This window comes from Panulirus ornatus, chromosome 66 (assembly GCF_036320965.1).
Source record: "Panulirus ornatus isolate Po-2019 chromosome 66, ASM3632096v1, whole genome shotgun sequence".
NCBI classification, from domain to species: domain Eukaryota; kingdom Metazoa; phylum Arthropoda; class Malacostraca; order Decapoda; family Palinuridae; genus Panulirus; species Panulirus ornatus.
The window spans coordinates 12,898,179-12,921,090 of NC_092289.1; the positions used below are offsets into that span (position 1 = coordinate 12,898,179).

Sequence of the window (22,912 nt, forward strand, 5' to 3'; positions counted from 1 at the left end):
TGATTTGGTAAACAGAGAAGAGGTAGTGAAAGCTTTGCGGAAGATGAAAGCCGGCAAGGCAGCAGGTTTGGATGGTATTGCAGTGGAATTTATTAAAAAAGGGGGTGACTGTATTGTTGACTGGTTGGTAAGGTTATTTAATGTATGTATGACTCATGGTGAGGTGCCTGAGGATTGGCGGAATGCATGCATAGTGCCATTGTACAAAGGCAAAGGGGATAAGAGTGAGAGCTCAAATTACAGAGGTATAAGTTTGTTGAGTATTCCTGGTAAATTATATGGGAGGGTATTGATTGAGAGGGTGAAGGCATGTACAGAGCATCAGATTGGGGAAGAGCAGTGTGGTTTCAGAAGTGGTAGAGGATGTGTGGATCAGATGTTTGCTTTGAAGAATGTATGTGAGAAATACTTAGAAAAGCAAATGGATTTGTATGTAGCATTTATGGATCTGGAGAAGGCATATGATAGAGTTGATAGAGATGCTCTGTGGAAGGTATTAAGAATATATGGTGTGGGAGGAAAGTTGTTAGAAGCAGTGAAAAGTTTTTATCGAGGATGTAAGGCATGTGTACGTGTAGGAAGAGAGGAAAGTGATTGGTTCTCAGTGAATGTAGGTTTGCGGCAGGGGTGTGTGATGTCTCCATGGTTGTTTAATTTGTTTATGGATGGGGTTGTTAGGGAGGTAAATGCAAGAGTTTTGGAAAGAGGGGCAAGTATGAAGTCTGTTGGGGATGAGAGAGCTTGGGAAGTGAGTCAGTTGTTGTTCGCTGATGATACAGCGCTGGTGGCTGATTCATGTGAGAAACTGCAGAAGCTGGTGACTGAGTTTGGAAAAGTGTGTGGAAGAAGAAAGTTAAGAGTAAATGTGAATAAGAGCAAGGTTATTAGGTACAGTAGGGGTGAGGGTCAAGTCAATTGGGAGGTGAGTTTGAATGGAGAAAAACTGAAGGAAGTGAAGTGTTTTAGATATCTGGGAGTGGATCTGGCAGCGGATGGAACCATGGAAGCGGAAGTGGATCATAGGGTGGGGGAGGGGGCGAAAATTCTGGGAGCCTTGAAGAATGTGTGGAAGTCGAGAACATTATCTCGGAAAGCAAAAATGGGTATGTTTGAAGGAATAGTGGTTCCAACAATGTTGTATGGTTGCGAGGCGTGGGCTATGGATAGAGTTGTGCGCAGGAGGATGGATGTGCTGGAAATGAGATGTTCGAGGACAATGTGTGGTGTGAGGTGGTTTGATCGAGTGAGTAACGTAAGGGTAAGAGAGATGTGTGGAAATAAAAAGAGCGTGGTTGAGAGAGCAGAAGAGGGTGTTTTAAAGTGGTTTGGGCACATGGAGAGGATGAGTGAGGAAAGATTGACCAAGAGGATATATGTGTCGGAGGTGGAGGGAACAAGGAGAAGAGGGAGACCAAATTGGAGGTGGAAAGATGGAGTGAAAAAGATTTTGTGTGATCGGGGCCTGAACATGCAGGAGGGTGAAAGGAGGGCAAGGAATAGAGTGAATTAGAGCGATGTGGTATACCGGGGTTGACGTGCTGTCAGTGGATTGAAGCAGGGCATGTGAAGCGTCTGGGGTAAACCATGGAAAGCTGTGTAGGTATGTATATTTGCGTGTGTGGACTTATGTATATACATGTGTATGGGGGGGGGTGGGCCATTTCTTTCGTCTGTTTCCTTGCGCTACCTCGCAAACGCGGGAGAAAGCGACAAAGTATTATAATAGAATAAAAAAAAATATATACATACACATACCCAGACATATAGATATATACACATGTGCATATTCATACTTGCTTGCCTTCATCCATTCCTGTCAATACCCCACCCCACAGGAAGCAGCATCACTACCCCCTGCTTCAGCGAGGTGCACCAGGAAAACAGACAAAAAGGCCACATTCATTCATACTCAGTCTCTAGCTGTCAAGTGTAATGCACCGAAGTATGAAGGCATATTTCACAGTGAGATACTAGCAGTGAATTATATAAAAGAAAATAAATTCTAAGACTGAGTTACAGTCCTGAAACATTTTTGAAATTAAACTTTGTCATTGGTGAAATACATTTAATGACAACCTATAATTTATTTGGTAAAGTTTTTTAGTAGATTTTAAGAATATTCTTTTCATAAATCAGAATCATATGTAGGAATTATGGAAACTGCAATAATTTCTGTTTTGTATATAGAGTCAATACATCCAGTAGTACTGTTGCATGGTATAGGAGAGTGAATAATATGTTATCTATCCAAGGAAGAAATTATCTAGGAGGTAGCATCATATTGTCCATCAGTTTCAGACAAAGATAAAACTTTCAAGAATATATTTATGTGTCTCAACAATACAAATAGGTAAGCTTACTACAGTGAGCAAGATACTGTGGAGACAAGATTTGTGACACATTATCGTTGTAATGTTACATATTAGGTGTTGAGTAATGTCGGCAGTAATTAGAAGTAAGTAATAACATTAAGACTAGGTGAATTCAAGCCTTATCTACAGCACCATATATAAACAGCGAGAACAGCATTTGCAGAATTGAAGAACAAGTTCATAGTGATATGAGCAACAAGAAGATCAACTAGTTGTTAATATTCTTAGTTAAGTTGTGCAGGCTGTTGTTGATTTTGCACGCAGAAAAACATGTTGCTATTAGTTGCCTCTGAGAGCTGTGTTGGAAGTGTCAGTCATGTGGATTAATGACTTTCTAATACTTTCCAAGGTAGATAATCCACAAAACAAAATGGATAATGATGATCTCAGCATGCAGATTTCAATGAAAACTGCAAGTGGAGGAACCATTTGGATTAGTTTTAACCTTAGGGAGACTGAATGAGAACAGTGGGGGTTGGTTGCTTCAGTTTCCAGCACAGTGACTGTTTACCATTTAATCAATAAGTACCCCTCAGTCTAAGCAGACAGGATCTATTATATCTGATCATTTTCTCATCAGTGCCAGTGATAACACAGTATTTATGAGCTAACTACTGTTCTCTGTAGTAGTTTGCCAACTGCTAGTGTACCCTCTTAGTGTTCGTCATGTAACTGTAGAAAGCAACACATCTTCATAATTGAGAGATTTTTGTCCCATCAAGACTACAGCATCTTTTTAGAAAGTTTGTGAAGGATAAATGTGTAACATTTAACCTTGTGTGTCACTTTTCAGCAGGATGGTCCTTTTCTGCTTTGGTTGTTTTTGTATGAAATGCCATACCCCTTGAGTAAAGCAAATCCTGTAAAAGAGTCAAACTTATGAAAATATGATGTATATATTCAAAAGACATGTGTAGGAACTGTAATGCCACCAAAATGAACAGATTTTTCTTGCCCTACAGGATTGTGAAGCCGTGGAGGTGAGGGACCCATCTGGGGGCATGCGGCAGAAATGGGGTCGACAGATTGAATTCATACTCTCCTCCCTGAGTTATGCCGTTGGTCTTGGCAACATCTGGCGCTTCCCATACCTCTGCTACAGGAATGGCGGCGGTGAGTATGTGTTCCACCTGCTGCTACTACCCACAAACATCCCAGTATGTTTTTACTGTCCTTCATGCTTCAAGTGGCCATGATGATGGGTCATCTGGGGAATGTCTGGCAGTTTCAGTTTCATAAGGACTACAAGTTTTAATTGATTTTGAAAGGGTTTATTTGTATAAGTTTACACAGGTAAAGTACTTCTGCAGTAGTGTAGCTGCAATGCACATAGTATTGGGTAGGAGGAGGCAAACACACAACATATAGTGAGTACAATACATCAACATTGGACAGTGACTGGTTGGCTTAAGTAAGCCCAAGAACCAGATGTCCTCATCCTACTGGGAGGAAGGGTAAGCATCATCATTTGTATTAGTGTTAGTACAAGGAAAGGCCTGATTACTTTTAAACACAAGATATATATGTGTTGAGTGTAGTATCAAAGTACATTCAAACACAAGAATTATAATACAGGATATATGAACATATATAGTAATACAAAGGAGTATCAGATTACATAAGATGTAAAGTATACAATATACAGGATGCATTGGCTCTGGTAACAACACATAAGAAGTTTAGGGTACATCTTGAAATGATGTGATTATTTTGTTGGATACGCAATGTTTTTGATGGTTTTCTGGGACAAGTTAAATGATGCAGGGTACAGCTTAGGGTATAGGGTACATTCAAACACAAGAATTATAATACAGGATATACAGACATATATAGTAATACAAAGGAGTATCAGATATTATAAGAGAATATCCTTAAGAACATCAGATTCCATGAAATTATTCCTAGTTTTCAGTACTTTTGGTGCTGTGGCCAGAAATCACCAGTGTTAGGGCACTGTATAGTACAATAAATGTTAAGTGTGTTTATTAGAATGCATGGGTTATAGTTGCCAGATATTCTTGTAACTTAGATTTCTTTTGGCAGAGAAAGTATCACACCAACTGGTACAGTTTTGATGGTTTCATTACTGGTGTTTCTTGAGCCTTTGCATTCATAATGTTTGGTACTGTTACTGCTAGTTATTGCAGTATGTACCCAGAGATTTGTGTTATTGTGGTTTGCTTCATTGGGGACGGTGTGCATTATGTCTAGGTAGACCACATATGGTGGGAGGGGCTACCTGTAAACAGGCAGTTGTATAGAGATTATCAACATGGTCATGTTGCTAACATCCAAAATGTGAGGGTATCCTTATGAATTAGATATCTTGATTGTTATTATATAATCCCACCTGAGAACACTGCAAGAGTTGACGTAAACCCTAAACTGCTGCAGATTATCCAAATTGATTCTAACCCAGTGCAAAAAAAATTCTCAAGTTTTTTCTCTTACAGAATATCACTGTATCATATGTTAGTGATGAAAATACCCCAAAAAGTGGTATATTATATTTTCCTTTATGACGGTGTGGGAAGATATTTCATTGACATGGGAAGGGCCCTGGCTGGTGGTATATATGCTTCCTATTAATGTAACCATATGATGATTATGGGTTTTAATTTGTGTGATTTCATTCTACATATGCCTGGGCAGTTTTACATACTTTAAGGTTTTCCCATCAGTGACTTTACATAGCCCACAAGCATGACATATACTCTTTACATAATATACTCATTTCTTGTCTTTTCCTGGCGCTACCTCGCTGATGCAGGGGGTAGCAATGCTGTTTCCTGTGGGGTGAGGTGGCATCGGGAATGGATGTGCATGTATGTATATATATATATATATATATATATATATATATATATATATATATATATATATATATATATATATATATATATTTTTTTTTTTTTTTTTTCATACTATTCGCCATTTCCCGCATTAGCGAGGTAGCGTTAAGAACAGAGGACTGGGCCTTTGAGGGAATATCCTCATATGGCCCCCTTCTCTGTTCCTTCTTTTGGAAAATTTAAAAAAAAAATGAGAGGGGAGGATTTCCAGCCCCCCGCTCCCTTCCCTTTTAGTCGCCTTCTACGACATGCAGGGAATACGTGGGAAGTATTCTTTCTCCCCTATATATATTTATCTATTTATTCACTTTGCCCCGTCGCCGTTGTTAGGGGTTGTTAGGGAGGTAAATGCAAGAGTTTTGGAAAGAGGGGCAAGTATGAAGTCTGTTGGGGATGAGAGAGCTTGGGAAGTGAGTCGGTTGTTGTTCGCTGATGATACAGCGCTGGTGGCTGATTCATGTGAGAAACTGCAGAAGCTGGTGACTGAGTTTGGTAAAGTGTGTGGAAGAAGAAAGTTAAGAGTAAATGTGAATAAGAGCAAGGTTATTAGGTACAGTAGGGTTGAGGGTCAAGTCAATTGGGAGGTGAGTTTGAATGGAGAAAAACTGGAGGAAGTGAAGTGTTTTAGATATCTGGGAGTGGATCTGGCAGCGGATGGAACCATGGAAGCGGAAGTGGATCATAGGGTGGGGGAGGGGGCGAAAATTCTGGGAGCCTTGAAGAATGTGTGGAAGTCGAGAACATTATCTCGGAAAGCAAAAATGGGTATGTTTGAAGGAATAGGTGGTTCCAACAATGTTGTATGGTTGCGAGGCGTGGGCTATGGATAGAGTTGTGCGCAGGAGGATGGATGTGCTGGAAATGAGATGTTTGAGGACAATGTGTGGTGTGAGGTGGTTTGATCGAGTGAGTAACGTAAGGGTAAGAGAGATGTGTGGAAATAAAAAGAGCGTGGTTGAGAGAGCAGAAGAGGGTGTTTTGAAGTGGTTTGGGCACATGGAGAGAATGAGTGAGGAAAGATTGACCAAGAGGATGTATGTGTCGGAGGTGGAGGGAACGAGGAGAAGAGGGAGACCAAATTGGAGGTGGAAAGGTGGAGTGAAAAAGATTTTGTGTGATCAGGGCCTGAACATGCAGGAGGGTGAAAGGAGAGCAAGGAAGAGAGTGAATTGGAGCGATGTGGTATACCGGGGTTGACGTGCTGTCAGTGGATTGAATCAAGGCAGGTGAAGCGTCTGGGGTAAACCATGGAAAGCTGTGTAGGTATGTATATTTGCGTGTGTGGACGTATGTATATACATGTGTATTGGGGGGGAGGTTGGGCCATTTCTTTCGTCTGTTTCCTTGCGCTACCTCGCAAATGTGGGAGACAGCAACAAAGTATAATGAAAAAAAATTAATATATATATATATGGGGGAGGGGGCGAAAATTCTGGGGGCCTTGAAGAATGTGTGGAAGTCGAGAACATTATCTCGGAAAGCAATGGTTCCAACAATGTTGTATGGTTGCGAGGCGTGGGCTATGGATAGAGTTGTGCGCAGGAGGATGGATGTGCTGGAAATGAGATGTTTGAGGACAATGTGTGGTGTGAGGTGGTTTGATCGAGTGAGTAACGTAAGGGTAAGAGAGATGTGTGGAAATAAAAAGAGCGTGGTTGAGAGAGCAGAAGAGTGTGTTTTGAAGTGGTTTGGGCACATGGAGAGGATGAGTGAGGAAAGATTGACCAAGAGGATATATGTGTTGGAGGTGGAGGGAGCAAGAAGAAGAGGGAGACCAAATTGGAGGTGGAAAGATGGAGTGAAAAAGATTTTGTGTGATCGGGGCCTGAATATGCAGGAGGGTGAAAGGAGGGCAAGGAATAGAGTGAATTGGAGCGATGTGGTATACCGGGGTTGACGTGCTGTCAGTGGATTGAATCAAGGCATGTGAAGCGTCTGGGGTAAACCATGGAAAGCTGTGTAGGTATGTATATTTGCGTGTGTGGAAGTGTGTATATACATGTGTTTGGTGGGGGTGGGCCATTTCTTTCGTCTGTTTCCTTGCGCTACCTCGCAAACGCGGGAGACAGCAACAAAGTATAAAAAAAAAAAAAATATATATATATATGTATATATATAGGGATAGGGGAGAAAGAATACTTCCCACGTATTCCCTGCGTGTCGTAGAAGGCGACTAAAAGGGAAGGGAGCGGGGGGCTGGAAATCCTCCCCTCTCGCTTTTTTTTTTTTTTTTTTTTTTTTTTCCAAAAGAAGGAACAGAGACGAGGACCAGGTGAGGATATTCCCTCAAAGGCCCAGTCCTCTGTTCTTAACGCTACCTCGCTATCGCGGGAAATGGCGAATAGTATGAAAAAAAAAAAAAATATTTATATATATATATATATATATATATATATATATATATATATATATATATATATATATATATATATATATCCCTTGGGATAGGGGAGAAAGAATACTTCCCACGTATTCCCTGCGTGTCATAGAAGGCGACTAAAAGGGAAGAGAGCGGGGGGCTGGAAATCCTCCCCTCTCAATTTTTTTTTAATTTTCCAAAAGAAGGAACAGAGAGGGGGGCCAGGTGAGGATATTCCCTCAGTGGCCCAGTTCTCTGTTCTTAACGCTACCTCGCTAATGCGGGAAATGGCGAATAGTTTGGAAAAAAAAATATATATATATATATATATATATATATATATAGATGTGTGGATCAGGTGTTTGCTTTGAAGAATGTATGTGAGAAATACTTAGAAAAGCAAATGGATTTGTATGTAGCATTTATGGATCTGGAGAAGGCATATGATAGAGTTGATAGAGATGCTCTGTGGAAGGTATTAAGAATATATGGTGTGGGAGGCAAGTTGTTAGAAGCAGTGAAAAGTTTTTATCGAGGATGTAAGGCATGTGTACGTGTAGGAAGAGAGGAAAGTGATTGGTTCTCAGTGAATGTAGGTTTGCGGCAGGGGTGTGTGATGTCTCCATGGTTGTTTAATTTGTTTATGGATGGGGTTGTAAGGGAGGTAAATGCAAGAGTCCTGGAAAGAGGGGCAAGTATGAAGTGTGTTGGGGATGAGAGAGCTTGGGAAGTGAGTCAGTTGTTGTTCGCTGATGATACAGCGCTGGTGGCTGATTCATGTGAGAAACTGCAGAAGCTGGTGACTGAGTTTGGTAAAGTGTGTGGAAGAAGAAAGTTGAGAGTAAATGTGAATAAGAGCAAGGTTATTAGGTACAGTAGGGGTGAGGGTCAAGTCAATTGGGAGGTGAGTTTGAATGGAGAAAAACTGGAGGAAGTGAAGTGTTTTAGATATCTGGGAGTGGATCTGTCAGCGGATGGAACCATGGAAGCGGAAGTGGATCATAGGGTGGGGGAGGGGGCGAAAATTTTGGGAGCCTTGAAAAATGTGTGGAAGTCGAGAACATTATCTCGGAAAGCAAAAATGGGTATGTTTGAGGGAATAGTGGTTCCAACAATGTTGTATGGTTGCGAGGCGTGGGCTATGGATAGAGATGTGCGCAGGAGGATGGATGTGCTGGAAATGAGATGTTTGAGGACAATGTGTGGTGTGAGGTGGTTTGATCGAGTAAGTAACGTAAGGGTAAGAGAGATGTGTGGAAATAAAAAGAGCGTGGTTGAGAGAGCAGAAGAGGGTGTTTTGAAATGGTTTGGGCACATGGAGAGAATGAGTGAGGAGAGATTGACCAAGAGGATATATGTGTCGGAGGTGGAGGGAACGAGGAGAAGAGGGAGACCAAATTGGAGGTGGAAAGATGGAGTGAAAAAGATTTTGTGTGATCGGGGCCTGAACATGCAGGAGGGTGAAAGGAGGGCAAGAAATAGAGTGAATTGGAGTCATGTGGTATACAGGGGTTGACGTGCTGTCAGTGGATTGAAGCAAGGCATGTGAAGCGTCTGGGGTAAACCATGGAAAGCTGTGTAGGTATGTATATTTGCGTGTGTGGACGTGTGTATGTACATGTGTATGGGGGGGGGGGGGGGGTTGGGCCATTTCTTTCGTCTGTTTCCTTGCGCTACCTCGCAAACGCAGGAGACAGCGACAAAGTATAAAAAAAAAAAAAAAAAAAAAAAAATATATATATATATATATATATATATATATATATATATATATATATATTTTTTTTTTGCTTTGTCGCTGTCTCCCGCGTTTGCGAGGTAGCGCAAGGAAACAGATGAAAGAAATGGCCCAACCCTCCCCCATACACATGTATATACATACATGTCCACACACGCAAATATACATACCCATACATCTCAATGTACACATATATATATACACACACAGACACATACATATATACACATGCACACAATTCACACTGTCTGCCTTTATTCATTCCCATCGCCACCTCGCCACACATGGAATAACATCCCCCTCCCCCCTCGTCTGTGAGGTAGCGCTAGGAAAAGACAACAAAAACCACATTCGTTCATACTCAGTCTCTAGCTGTCATGCAATAATGCCCGAAACCACAGCTCCCTTTCCACATCCAGGCCCCAAACAACTTTCCATGGTTTACCCCAGACGCTTCACATGCCTTGATTCAATCCACTGACAGCACGTCGACCCCGGTATACCACATCGATCCAATTCACTCTATTCCTTGCCCGCCTTTCACCCTCCTGCATGTTCAGGCCCCGATCACTCAAAATCTTTTTCACTCCATCTTTCCACCTCCAATTTGGTCTCCCACTTCTCCTCGTTCCCTCCACCTCCGACACATATATCCTCTTGGTCAATCTTTCTTCACTCATTCTCTCCATGTGCCCAAACCATTTCAAAACACCCTCTTCTGCTCTCTCAACCACGCTCTTTTTATTTCCACACATCTCTCTCACCCTTACATTACTTACTCGATCAAACCACCTCACACCACACATTGTCCTCAAACATCTCATTTCCAGCACATCCACTCTCCTGCGCACAACTCTATCCATAGCCCACGCCTCGCAACCATACAACATTGTTGGAACCACTATTCCTTCAAACATAGCCATTTTTGCTTTCGGAGATAATGTTCTCGACTTCCACACATTCTTCAAGGCTCCCAGGATTTTCACCCCCTCCCCCACCCTATGATTCACTTCCGCTTCCATGGTTCCATCTGCTGCCAGATCCACTCCCAGATATCTAAAACACTTTACTTCCTCCAGTTTTTCTCCATTCTAACTTACCTCCCAATTGACTTGACCCTCAACCCTACTGTACCTAATAACCTTGCTCTTATATATATATACTGTATATATATTTTTTTTTTCTTTTTCTTTTCATACTATTTGCCATTTCCCGCATTAGTGAGGTAGCGTTAAGAACAGAGGACTGGGCCTTTGAGGGAATATCCTCACCTGGCCTTCTTCTCTGTTCCTTCTTCTGGAAAATTAAAAAAAAAAAAAAAAACGAGAGGGGAGGATTTCCAGCCCCCCCGCTTCCTTCCCCTTTAGTCACCTTCTACGACACGTAGGGAATACGTGGGAAGTATTCTTTCTCCCCTATCCCCAGGGATAATACATATATATATATATATATATATATATATATATATATATATATATATATATATATATATATATATATATTGGGAGCGGGTGGCTGGAAATCCTCCCCTCTTGTTTTTTTCAATTTTCCAAAAGAAGGAACAGAGAAGGGGGCCAGGTGAGGATATTCCCTCAAAGGCCCCGTCCTCTGTTCTTAACGCTACCTCGCTATCGCAGGAAATGGCGAATAGTACGATGATAGAGTGGCAGATATAGGGTGTTTTGGTCGAGGTGGTGTGCAAAGTGTGAGGGTTAGGGAAAATGATTTGGTAAACAGAGAAGAGGTAGTGAAAGCTTTGCGGAAGATGAAAGCCGGCAAGGCAGCAGGTTTGGATGGCATTGCAGTGGAATTTATTAAAAAAGGGGGTAACTGTATTGTTGACTGGTTGGTAAGGTTATTTAATGTATGTATGACTCATGGTGAGGTGCCTGAGGATTGGTGGAATGCGTGCATAGTGCCATTGTACAAAGGCAAAGGGGATAAGAGTGAGTGCTCAAATTACAGAGGTATAAGTTTGTTGAGTATTCCTGGCAAATTATATGGGAGGGTATTGATTGAGAGGGTGAAGGCATGTACAGAGCATCAGATTGGGGAAGAGCAGTGTGGTTTCAGAAGTGGTAGAGGATGTGTGGATCAGGTGTTTGCTTTGAAGAATGTATGTTAGAAATATTTAGAAAAGCAAATGGATTTGTATGTAGCATTTATGGATCTGGAGAAGGCATATGATAGAGTTGATAGAGATGCTCTGTGGAAGGTATTAAGAATATATGGTGTGGGAGGCAACTTGTTAGAAGCAGTGAAAAGTTTTTATCGAGGATGTAAGGCATGTGTACGTGTAGGAAGAGAGGAAAGTGATTGGTTCTCAGTGAATGTAGGTTTGCGGCAGGGGTGTGTGATGTCTCCATGGTTGTTTAATTTGTTTATGGATGGGGTTGTTAGGGAGGTGAATGCAAGAGTTTTGGAAAGAGGGGCAAGTATGAAGTCTGTTGGGGATGAGAGAGCTTGGGAAGTGAGTCAGTTGTTGTTCGCTGATGATACAGCGCTGGTGGCTGATTCATGTGAGAAACTGCAGAAGCTGGTGACTGAGTTTGGTAAAGTGTGTGAAAGAAGAAAGTTAAGAGTAAATGTGAATAAGAGCAAGGTTATTAGGTACAGTAGGGTTGAGGGTCAAGTCAATTGGGAGGTGAGTTTGAATGGAGAAAAACTGGAGGAAGTGAAGTGTTTTAGATATCTGGGAGTGGATCTGGCAGCGGATGGAAACATGGAAGCGGAAGTGGATCATAGGGTGGGGGAGGGGGCGAAAATTCTGGGAGCCTTGAAGAATGTGTGGAGGTCGAGAACATTATCTCGGAAAGCAAAAATGGGTATGTTTGAAGGAATAGTGGTTCCAACAATGTTGTATAGTTGCGAGGCGTGGACTATGGATAGAGTTGTGCGCAGGAGGATGGATGTGCTGGAAATGAGATGTTTGAGGACAATGTGTGGTGTGAGGTGGTTTGATCGAGTAAGTAACGTAAGGGTAAGAGAGATGTGTGGAAATAAAAAGAGCGTGGTTGAGAGAGCAGAAGAGGGTGTTTTGAAATGGTTTGGTCACTTGGAGAGAATGAGTGAGGAAAGATTGACCAAGAGGATATATGTGTCGGAGGTGGAGGGAACGAGGAGAAGAGGGAGACCAAATTGGAGGTGGAAAGATGGAGTGAAAAAGATTTTGTGTGATCGGGGCCTGAACATGCAGGAGGGTGAAAGGAGGGCAAGGAATAGAGTGAATTGGAGCGATGTGGTATACCGGGGTTGACGTGCTGTCAGTGGATTGAATCAAGGCATGTAAAGCGTCTGGGGTAAACCATGGAAAGCTGTGTAGGTATGTATATTTGCGTGTGTGGACGTATGTATATACATGTGTATGGGGGGGGTTGGGCCATTTCTTTCGTCTGTTTCCTTGCGCTACCTCGCAAACGCGGGAGACAGCGACAAAGCAAAAAAAGAAAAAAAAAAAAATATATATATATATATATATATATATATATATATATATATATATATATATATATATATATTATCCCTGGGGATAGGGGAGAAAGAATACTTCCCACGTATTCACTGCGTGTCGTAGAAGGCGACTAAAAGGGGAGGGAGCGGATGGCTGGAAATCCTCCCCTCTCGGTTTTTTTTTTTTAATTTTCTAAAAGAAGGAACAGAGAAGGGGGCCAGGTGAAGATATTCCCTCTCAGGCCCAGTCCTCTGTTCTTAACGCTACCTTGATAACGTGGGAAATGGCGAATAATATGAAATATATATATATATATACATATATATATATATATATATATATATATATATATATATATATATATATATATATATATATATTTTTTTTTTTTCTTTTTTTTGCCACTGTCTCACGCGTTTGCGAGGTAGTACAAGGAAACAGACGAAAGAAATGGCCCAACCCACCCCCATACACATGTATATACATACGTCCACACACGCAGATATACATACCTACACAGCTTTCCATGGTTTACCCCAGACGCTTCACATGCCCTGATTCAATCCACTGACAGCACGTCAACCCCGGTATACCACATCGATCCAATTCACTCTATTCCTTGCCCTCCTTACACCCTCGTGCATGTTCAGGCCCCGATCACACAAAATATTTTTCACTCCATCTTTCCACCTCCAATTTGGTCTCCCACTTCTCCTCGTTCCCTCCACCTCCGACACATATATCCTCTTGGTCAATCTTTCCTCACTCATTCTCTCCATGTGCCCAAACCATTTCAAAACACCCTCTTCTGCTCTCTCAACCATGCTCTTTTTATTTCCACACATCTCTCTTACCCTTACGTTACTTACTCGATCAAACCACCTCACACCACACATTGTCCTCAAACATCTCATTTCCAGCACATCCATCCTCCTGCGCACAACTCTATCCATAGCCCACGCCTCGCAACCATACAACATTGTTGGAACCACTATTCCTTCAAACATACCCATTTTTGCTTTCCGAGATAATGTTCTCGACTTCCACACATTCTTCAAGGCTCCCAGGATTTTCGCCCCCTCCCCCACCCTATGATCCACTTCCACTTCCATGGTTCCATCTGCTGCCAGATCCACTCCCAGATATCTAAAACACTTTACTTCCTCCAGTTTTTCTCCGTTCAAACTTATCTCCCAATTGACTTGACCCTCAACCCTACTGTACCTAATAACCTTGCTCTTATTCACATTTACTCTTAACTTTCTTCTTTCACACACTTTACCAAACTCAGTCACCAGCTTCTGAAGTTTCTCACATGAATCAGCCACCAGCGCTGTATCATCAGCGAACAACAACTGACTCACTTCCCAAGCTCTCTCATCCCCAACAGACTTCATACTTGCCCCTCTTTCCAAAACTCTTGCATTCACCTCCCTAACAACCCCATCCATAAACAAATTAAACAACCATGGAGACATCACACACCCCTGCCGCAAACCTATATTCACTGAGAACCAATCACTTTCCTCTCTTCCTACACGTACACATGCCTTACATCCTCGATAAAAACTTTTCACTGCTTCTAACAAGTTGCCTCCCACACCATATATTCTTAATACCTTCCACAGAGCATCTCTATCAACTCTATCATATGCCTTCTCCAGATCCATAAATGCTACATACAAATCCATTTGCTTTTCTAAGTATTTCTCACATACATTCTTCAAAGCAAACACCTGATCCACACATCCTCTACCACTTCTGAAACCACACTGCTGTTCCCCAATCTGATGCTCTGTACATGCCTTCACCCTCTCAATCAATACCCTCCCATATAATTTGCCAGGAATACTCAACAAACTTATACCTCTGTAATTTGAGCACTCACTCTTATCCCCTTTGCCTTTGTACAGTGGCACTATGCACGCATTCCGCCAATCCTCAGGCACCTCACCATGAGTCATACATACATTAAATAACCTTACCAACCAGTCAATAGTACAGTCACCCCCTTTTTTGATAAATTCCGCTGCAATACCATCCAAACCTGCTGCCTTGCCGGCTTTGATCTTCCGCAAATATATATATATATATATATATATATATATATATATATATATATATATATATATATATATATATATATATATGAATGTAGGTTTGCGGCAGGGGTGTGTGATGTCTCCATGGTTGTTTAATTTGTTTATGGATGGGGTTGTTAGGGAGGTAAATGCAAGAGTTTTGGAAAGAGGGGCAAGTATGAAGTCTGTTGGGGATGAGAGAGCTTGGGAAGTTAGTCAGTTGTTGTTCGCTGATGATACAGCGCTGGTGGCTGATTCATGTGAGAAACTGCAGAAGCTGGTGACTGAGTTTGGTAAAGTGTGTGGAAGAAGAAAGTTAAGAGTAAATGTGAATAAGAGCAAGGTTATTAGGTACAGTAGGGTTGAGGGTCAAGTCAATTGGGAGGTGAGTTTGAATGGAGAAAAACTGGAGGAAGTGAAGTGTTTTAGATATCTGGGAGTGGATCTGGCAGCAGATGGAACCATGGAAGCATAAGTGGATCATAGGGTGGGGGAGGGGGCGAAAATTCATGGGGCCTTGAAGAATGTGTGGAAGTCGAGAACATTATCTCGGAAAGCAAAAATGGGTATGTTTGAAGGAATAGTGGTTCCAACAATGTTGTATGGTTGCGAGGCGTGGGCTATGGATAGAGTTGTGCGCAGGAGGATGGATGTGCTGGAAATGAGATGTTTGAGGACAATGTGTGGTGTGAGGTGGTTTGATCGAGTGAGTAACGTAAGGGTAAGAGAGATGTGTGGAAATAAAAAGAGCGTGGTTGAGAGAGCAGAAGAGGGTGTTTTGAAGTGGTTTGGGCACATGGAGAGAATGAGTGAGGAAAGATTGACCAAGAGGATATATGTGTCGGAGGTGGAGGGAACGAGGAGAAGAGGGAGACCAAATTGGAGGTGGAAAGATGGAGTGAAAAAGATTTTGTGTGATCGGGGCCTGAACATGTAGGAGGGTGAAAGGAGGGCAAGGAATAGAGTGAATTGGAGCGATGTGGTATACCGGGGTTGACGTGCTGTCAGTGGATTGAATCAAGGCCTGTGAAGCGTCTGGGGTAAACCATGGAAAGCTGTGTAGGTATGTATATTTGCGTGTGTGGACGTATGTATATACATGTGTATGGGGGGGGGTTGGGCCATTTCTTTCGTCTGTTTCCTTGTGCTACCTCGCAAACGCAGGAGACAGCGACAAAGTATAATAAAAAAAAAATAAAAAAAATATATATATATATATATATATATATATATATATATATATATATATATATATATATATATATATGTGAATGGATGGGACACTCTTTGTCTGTTTGTTGGTGCTACCTCGCTGATGTGGGAAATGGTGATCAAGTATGATAAATAAACAGATATATATATATATCATACACATTATTGGTGTTGGTGTTCCCAGGTCACTTTATCCACTTTCAGGAATTACTATGCACTTATGATAAAATCATACATGAGCTGTCAGTGCGTGTTGCAGTCACAAAGGCCTGGCTCCACAGCACTTGCTGAGCTACTATTTCATATTGTTTGTGTATGGAGACCAGTCACACAAGGATTTACCATCATGATACCTCCTTTCCTCAAATCTTTATTCTTTCCCTCTTCCTATTACCTCTCCACCTGTTAAGAGTTAGATTTGCATATTCTGAGGAATTTGGAGTAATTTCTGCCTTCTTATCTCATGCCCTTCATTTTTACTGTCATCCAAGATAGGCATGAGTAGGGCATGTTTTTATCCTTGCTGTGTTAGCTTCAGTCAAGAAAAGATTACATTATACAGTCCAACGTTGATTTCTTGGTGAAATTTGGTATAAGACAACAGCGGATAACTAGAGACACTGATTATCCCAATTTTGCTTTAGACATGCAACAAATCTGAAAAAAAAAGGCTGAGAGGCCATATGTTATGCACTAATCACTTGTAAAAGTCCTTCCCCTCCACCCTTCTTAGAATAGCTCATATTCTATTCCATATTCTGATGTATATTTTAAGCCCAAGGTTTGATTTTGAATTAACATGTTTTAGATAATAATGATGGTAATTTTTTTTTATCCCTGGGGATAGGGGAGAGAGAATACTTCCCACTTATTTCCCTGCGTGTCATAGAAGATGACTAAAAGGGAAGGGAGTGGGGGGGGCTGGAAATCCTCCCCTCTCTTTTTAGTTTTCCAAAAGAAGGAACAGAGGAGGGGGCCAAATGAGGATATTCCCTCAAAGGCTCAGTCTTCTGTTCTTAATGCTACCTCGCTAACACAGGAAATGGCGAATAGTATGAAAGAAAAATTATCATGCATACTTACTGTATCCTGCCAGAGTGAAGGAGCACGAGAAACATAAACAATGTCCTCATTTATTCTCATCCACTCTCTTGCTCTCATATATGATGCACTGACACCATAGCCTGCCTTATACAGTCTATTTTATGGTTTCCTTAAACTGCTTTGCATGTCTGGGTTCAGCCCACTGAGAGCTCTACCCCTTGTATGTACCTCTTATCCTCCTCAATGCTCAGACTACAGACCATGAAAACTCAAAGTCTCTTTCATTCCATCCTTTCATAGCCTTCTTGATCTCCCCCTTTCTCTTACTACCTCTACTTCTGACATAGAGATCCTTTTAAACAGCCTTTTCTCATCCTCTCCATATGTTCAAACCATTTCAGCATACCATGGTTAGTTATTTGATTCATACAGCATTTGCTCCCACAGGTTTTTATATTACCTTTTTGTTCATGATTTGCCTGCTTCACTCACATTTTGTCCACTGACATTTAATTTGCAACACATCCACCCACTACCATTCTTTTGCACTGAATGCCCCAGAGTTACACCCATACAACTTCGTTGAGTTTGCTGTGCAGTCAGAGACACCCATCTCTACCTTCCACACATTCTTTAGTGCACCCAGGACCTTAACCACTCTCTCACTTTATGACTCACTTCAGCTTTATTTTCAGTTTTTAATTATATTTCTTCAAGAAAGCACAGGCTGTTTTTTGTTAAGCCAAATTTTTTTTCATTTTTTCACCACTATTTATAACAGAATATTTTGTTTACATCTGAATATTCCATTTTCTAAAATAAAATCTTGAAAGCTTGTGATAAAGTACAGTTTACTGCCACAACGCCAGAAGTATATGGAGAAATGAATTTGGTCCAATGAGCAGGACAAAAGAGAATTTGAAGGAATTTGCTTCAAGTTTAGTTGCTCAGTATGATACCATCTTAAAATTAGTTTAAAAATCTGTACATTTAATGTCTTATCAAGTTTATTCATCCTCTCTTTTCATGATCTGTTACAGGAGCCTTCCTGATCCCGTACTGCATAATGTTATTCATGTGTGGGTTGCCACTCATGTTTTTCGAGTTGTGTCTGGGCCAATTTGGTAGAGAAGGCCCTATCACAGTATGGAAGATATGTCCTCTTTTCCAAGGTTAGTCTTCTGAGCCATTTTGTTAGTGATATAATTGATGCAGTTGCTCTGAATAGAACATCTTTGTATGCATGTAATGCATTATCTTTTGTGAATGTGTTATGTTTTTTAACAAACTAATATTTTAGAGTGAAATTGCATAACTTTTTTCTTTTTTTAGGCATTGGCTATGCCATGTTCATGATCAGCTTCTACATTGGGTGCTATTATAACGTGGTGCTGTCATGGGCAATATATTACATCTACTCCTCGTTTACTCATACTCTGCCTTGGACCTCTTGTGGTGAAGAGTGGCGCTCAGAATGTAAGTAGAAAACAAAAAGGTATATTCCAAAACTTACTACTGGACTGTCTGTAAGGATTATTTCAGATCATCCTGTCATACTGTAATCAGTATTTATAACTTAGTCTCTTTTTTCTTCTTTATTTTATTTGAAATTCCTAACTGCATCAGTATATTCATTGACACTTGCATTTCGTGGGTCCATTTGCCCACCATCCCTGAAGTGAACCTGGAAAACACAGGCATAAGGTTTCCTGCACTTGGGTTTAAGTATTTTTTCACAGTGTTTTCATTGTACTCTAATTGCTTTAACATTTATATATTCATTGATAGATTCTCTGTCATATTGTAAAAAAGGAAACCTCAATATAGAATGGTATGTTACCTCTCTGATGACACGAAAAAATTTCTACTCTGCCTTCATCACCACCACCACCACCACCACAACCACTTGTGTCACTAAAACTAACTTTGACTCCATTATCATTACCATTATATCACTGTTACACTAACAATAACGCAACCATCATTGCAAACACTGATAATGCCACCAATATGAACAGTAATTATACTGTAACGTTATTTGCCAGTTAGGTCTTGCAGAGCATCTGCGTAGATCCTCCCCAAATGTATGGTATACCATTCGAACATATAATGACTCAAATTGACTATACATGAACTATCTAATTAAATCACACAATGTGCTTGATTAGAATGGCATGTAAAGTTTTGAAGTGATGCAGATTGTGACGTCAGAATATGAGTGTTGACTTTTGTAATTTTAAGGCTTGCCTGTTTGGCTTTTAGCTGTGAATTATTGTCAGTATATTAGAGTTTTCTTTACAGATTAAACTGAAGTATTAGTTAGTATTTCATGTTACTGTCTTGTGTCTTCCTGCAGTTTGTAAAGAGTACAGCTCTCGCAACTGTACATTGAGTGGTGGCCTCATGAATGTGACTGGGATTTGTATCTACCCAAATATGACAACAGACGATGAATGGAAAATGTTAAATGAGTCTGTCAGCTCTCTTAAAAGTCCTGCCGATGAGTTCTTCCAGTAAGGATAATCTTTAGTTGAAGGGAGAAGCACTTGGCAGTACTGTATATGTTTGTGTTTCTGTCATACAATGATTTAACTTTCATATTTTTTAGTTTAATGAAATTCACCAAAACATATGACTATCATGAATACTTTTCCTGTAGTTTAAGAAAAGCAATCTGTTGCTACTGAAAGGTAAATAGTATTAATTTATATTTAGTAGTACACATTTTGAGTGTTAGCACATATACAGCATATGCATTGTGCCAGCATGCATCCCCCAATTTGTGGTGAACTAATTTCTTTTCATAAAAAGCCTTTCAAAGTAAGATCATTAATGAATTGGATATTGATAATACTAGTTAGTTTTAAAAAGATAATTATTTTGTGAGTAGTTGATAAAGAATACATTCAATTAACAGTCAGTTATTAGGCAATTATTTTGTGAATAGTTGATAAAGATTATGTTCAATTAACAGTCAGCTATTAAGTAATTTTATAAGTTGTAAAACTGATCAGTGCATTTCATTTTCTCCCTTCAGTAACCATGTTTTGGACATCACTGGTGGCCTTCACGATATGGGAGGTTTCCAGGGAAATATTGTTCTCACACTTTTGATTGCTTGGATTATTGTTTACCTTGTGCTTATCAAGGGAGTGGAAACTTTTGGTAAGGTAAGTGATGCAACTGAAACTTGAACTGTTATATTTTCAACATCAGATACTGATGACTCTGGTACTCTAACTCCACATAGGAAATACAGAAAGATGAAAGATAAACATCATTTATCAGAGATTTTTTATTCAGATAGATTGGTTTTTCCTCTGTTCATACGATTTATTTATTTGATTTTACTGGAAGTGATTCAGGGCTCATCTTCAATGCCTGATCCCATCTTCTTCTCTGTCACCTTGACATTTTGATAGACAAAGATCTCAAAAAATAAAGCTGCAACAGACCACTAGGTGCTTTTGAGCTTTTTTTGATAATAGAAGAGATCAGAAACATAGAGCTTGGTGTGGAAAGACTAGGAGAGCAATCAACTGATGTAATCCTTAAACTGTGATAACTTTGATGTCCAACAGTATGTGCACAATTTACAAAAGATTTGTGTTTTTTCCGTCAAGAAATGATGGACTGGCAATCAAAAGTAAGAAAGATACTCTGAAAGTTATAAGAACAACTTAATTCTGCTTAATCATTTGCCAAGTGAGTGTCAGAGGGGGATGTAATTAGAGCATCTGACAGCTTGCAGTGAGAAAGAGAGATGTGAAGATGTTGCATTCTCTCTGTTTGACTTGGTTTCACAATCTACTTATTTCATATTCAGGCACAACATTGGTGTTGAGGAACGCCAATGTATTTGAAAATATTGCACTACTCACACTAAAAATGAGTGTGATGAGGAAGACGGGAGCATATTGAAGGTTTTGTTTCATTCCTGAACTTATTTTCATGCTCAGTTCATATCACGCACAAGCACTGTGTTAGTGGTGATTATTATGAATACATTTAGAAATATTGCAGTATGATTCTTTGAAATATTGCAGTATAATACATAGCATTTAGTAAATTTTTTCACCTCATATATTCATATGGTTCCTTGGACTACCTCACTAACGTGGAAGACAGCGACTAAGCATGATAAAAAATATAAAAATATAATTTTCATAGCACCTTCCACAAGGCCTATATATCAACCCTGTCATACACCTCCTCCAGATACATAGATGCCTCATACAGTTTTCTCTTTTTCCAGTTATTTCTCACTCATAGTCTTCATATTTGTAGACACTTGGTCTTGGAAGGCTTTCACTATCTCCTCTCTTTCTGCCATGATATCCACCAAGACTTTCACTTAACATCAAGCCCCATCCCAGATGCACCACATCAACCTTCCTGTCATCTAAAACATTCTGCAACCCTTTGAAATGCTCACTCCACCTCATTTTCACATTTTCTTTGTCTGTAACCACTTTCCCATGCTCATGTTGAATAGATTTTTTCAGACATGAATAAGTATAAAAATCTCTGAAAATCTTTGAAGATGTTCTGTTCTCAAGACCAGATTAAGACCAGATTTTTTTTTCATATTTGAATATGAAAAATCTCAATAAAAGTCAATTGTTTTTATGGCCTAATGGTATCCTTAAGGTTGGCACTAAGTATTTTACTGATTTTACTGATATATATTGTAAAGTACTTCTGATACAGTATTTACAAAGCTGTTATTTTCAGGCTGTTTACTTCACTGCAACATTCCCATACTTGATCCTGATTGTGCTTCTTGTGCGAGCTGCCACTCTTCCAGGTTACATGGATGGTATAGCCTTCTACCTCACACCTCAATGGGATAAGCTTACCAAAGCCAGTGTAAGTAGGCAATACTAAGGAACTATATGAAGTTTTATGAATTTTCACTGATATTTTCCAGTTCTTGTCCCTCAGTTCTCATCTGTGATACAGTTTTCTTGAACTGTTACATGTCAGACATTTATGCAGATCCCTTTACTTTTTAATTGTGACACCATGCAAAGACCACTCAGAAAGAGCACTATCAGGAAAGGATATCTCTCAAGATGTTAACAGACCTTAGTCAAAGATTAAGACAGAGATTACTGAATTTAGAAATCCATAGACAATACTGAATTTAGAAATACATTGACAGTATTGTATTTAGAAATCTATCTCCTGATGGATTACTCCTTGTTTAGCATTTCCATTAATAGTTTACCAAGTGACCTTGACCCTTGACTTTCAATTACCATAAATATGATGATTTGTTTTAAGGCATGTTTTATATGCTACAGAAATTCATCACAATCCTTCTATTCAGTTTTAAGGTACTTGTATGACAAATGAACTAATAGATAAGGACAGAGGCAGCAATGAAAACATGCAATTTAGATATTTTATGTAGGTCATTGTGGACATAAAGAGGACCTAGATCTTTTGAGAAGATGTGTACCTTAAAGGGTAAGTCAATCTCACAAAGAAGCTGTATCTTAGATGATATATGGGTCTAAAATTGGTGTGAATTTCTTAACTCGAGACAGCTCCTTATGAGCATCAGAGAGAATGCTTGATCACGGGGGGGCTGAAGTTCTATTTTGCACCCTAAATCGGATGTATCAAGAGGTTCACCCTCTTAATTCATCAAAACATATATTGGGTCTGCTACACCCAGAAATCGTGCAAAAGACTTTCTTTAACTATGTATTCACTGGTTTGGAGAGCAGGTACTGCCCCTAAGCCACCACTCTTCATTGGTCACTCATTCTTTTTTCTCTAGGGCAGTCCTTTTGAC

The 22,912-nt window shown here is 40.1% G+C and overlaps 1 protein-coding gene across 4 annotated transcripts in view; it reads left to right on the plus strand.

The window, feature by feature from the left end:
• The window catches only part of LOC139746768 (sodium- and chloride-dependent glycine transporter 1-like), a 457,242-nt gene that overhangs the window by 312,683 nt on the left and 121,647 nt on the right, over positions 1–22,912 (plus strand). For all 4 annotated transcript variants that reach the window (XM_071658276.1, XM_071658275.1, XM_071658277.1 and 1 more), the window contains 6 exons: positions 3,335–3,485; positions 18,150–18,281; positions 18,442–18,585; positions 19,466–19,622; positions 20,147–20,279; positions 21,844–21,978. In XM_071658276.1, the coding sequence (XP_071514377.1) occupies positions 3,335–3,485; positions 18,150–18,281; positions 18,442–18,585; positions 19,466–19,622; positions 20,147–20,279; positions 21,844–21,978 (852 nt within the window). The remainder of the gene's footprint in view (positions 1–3,334; positions 3,486–18,149; positions 18,282–18,441; positions 18,586–19,465; positions 19,623–20,146; positions 20,280–21,843; positions 21,979–22,912) is intronic.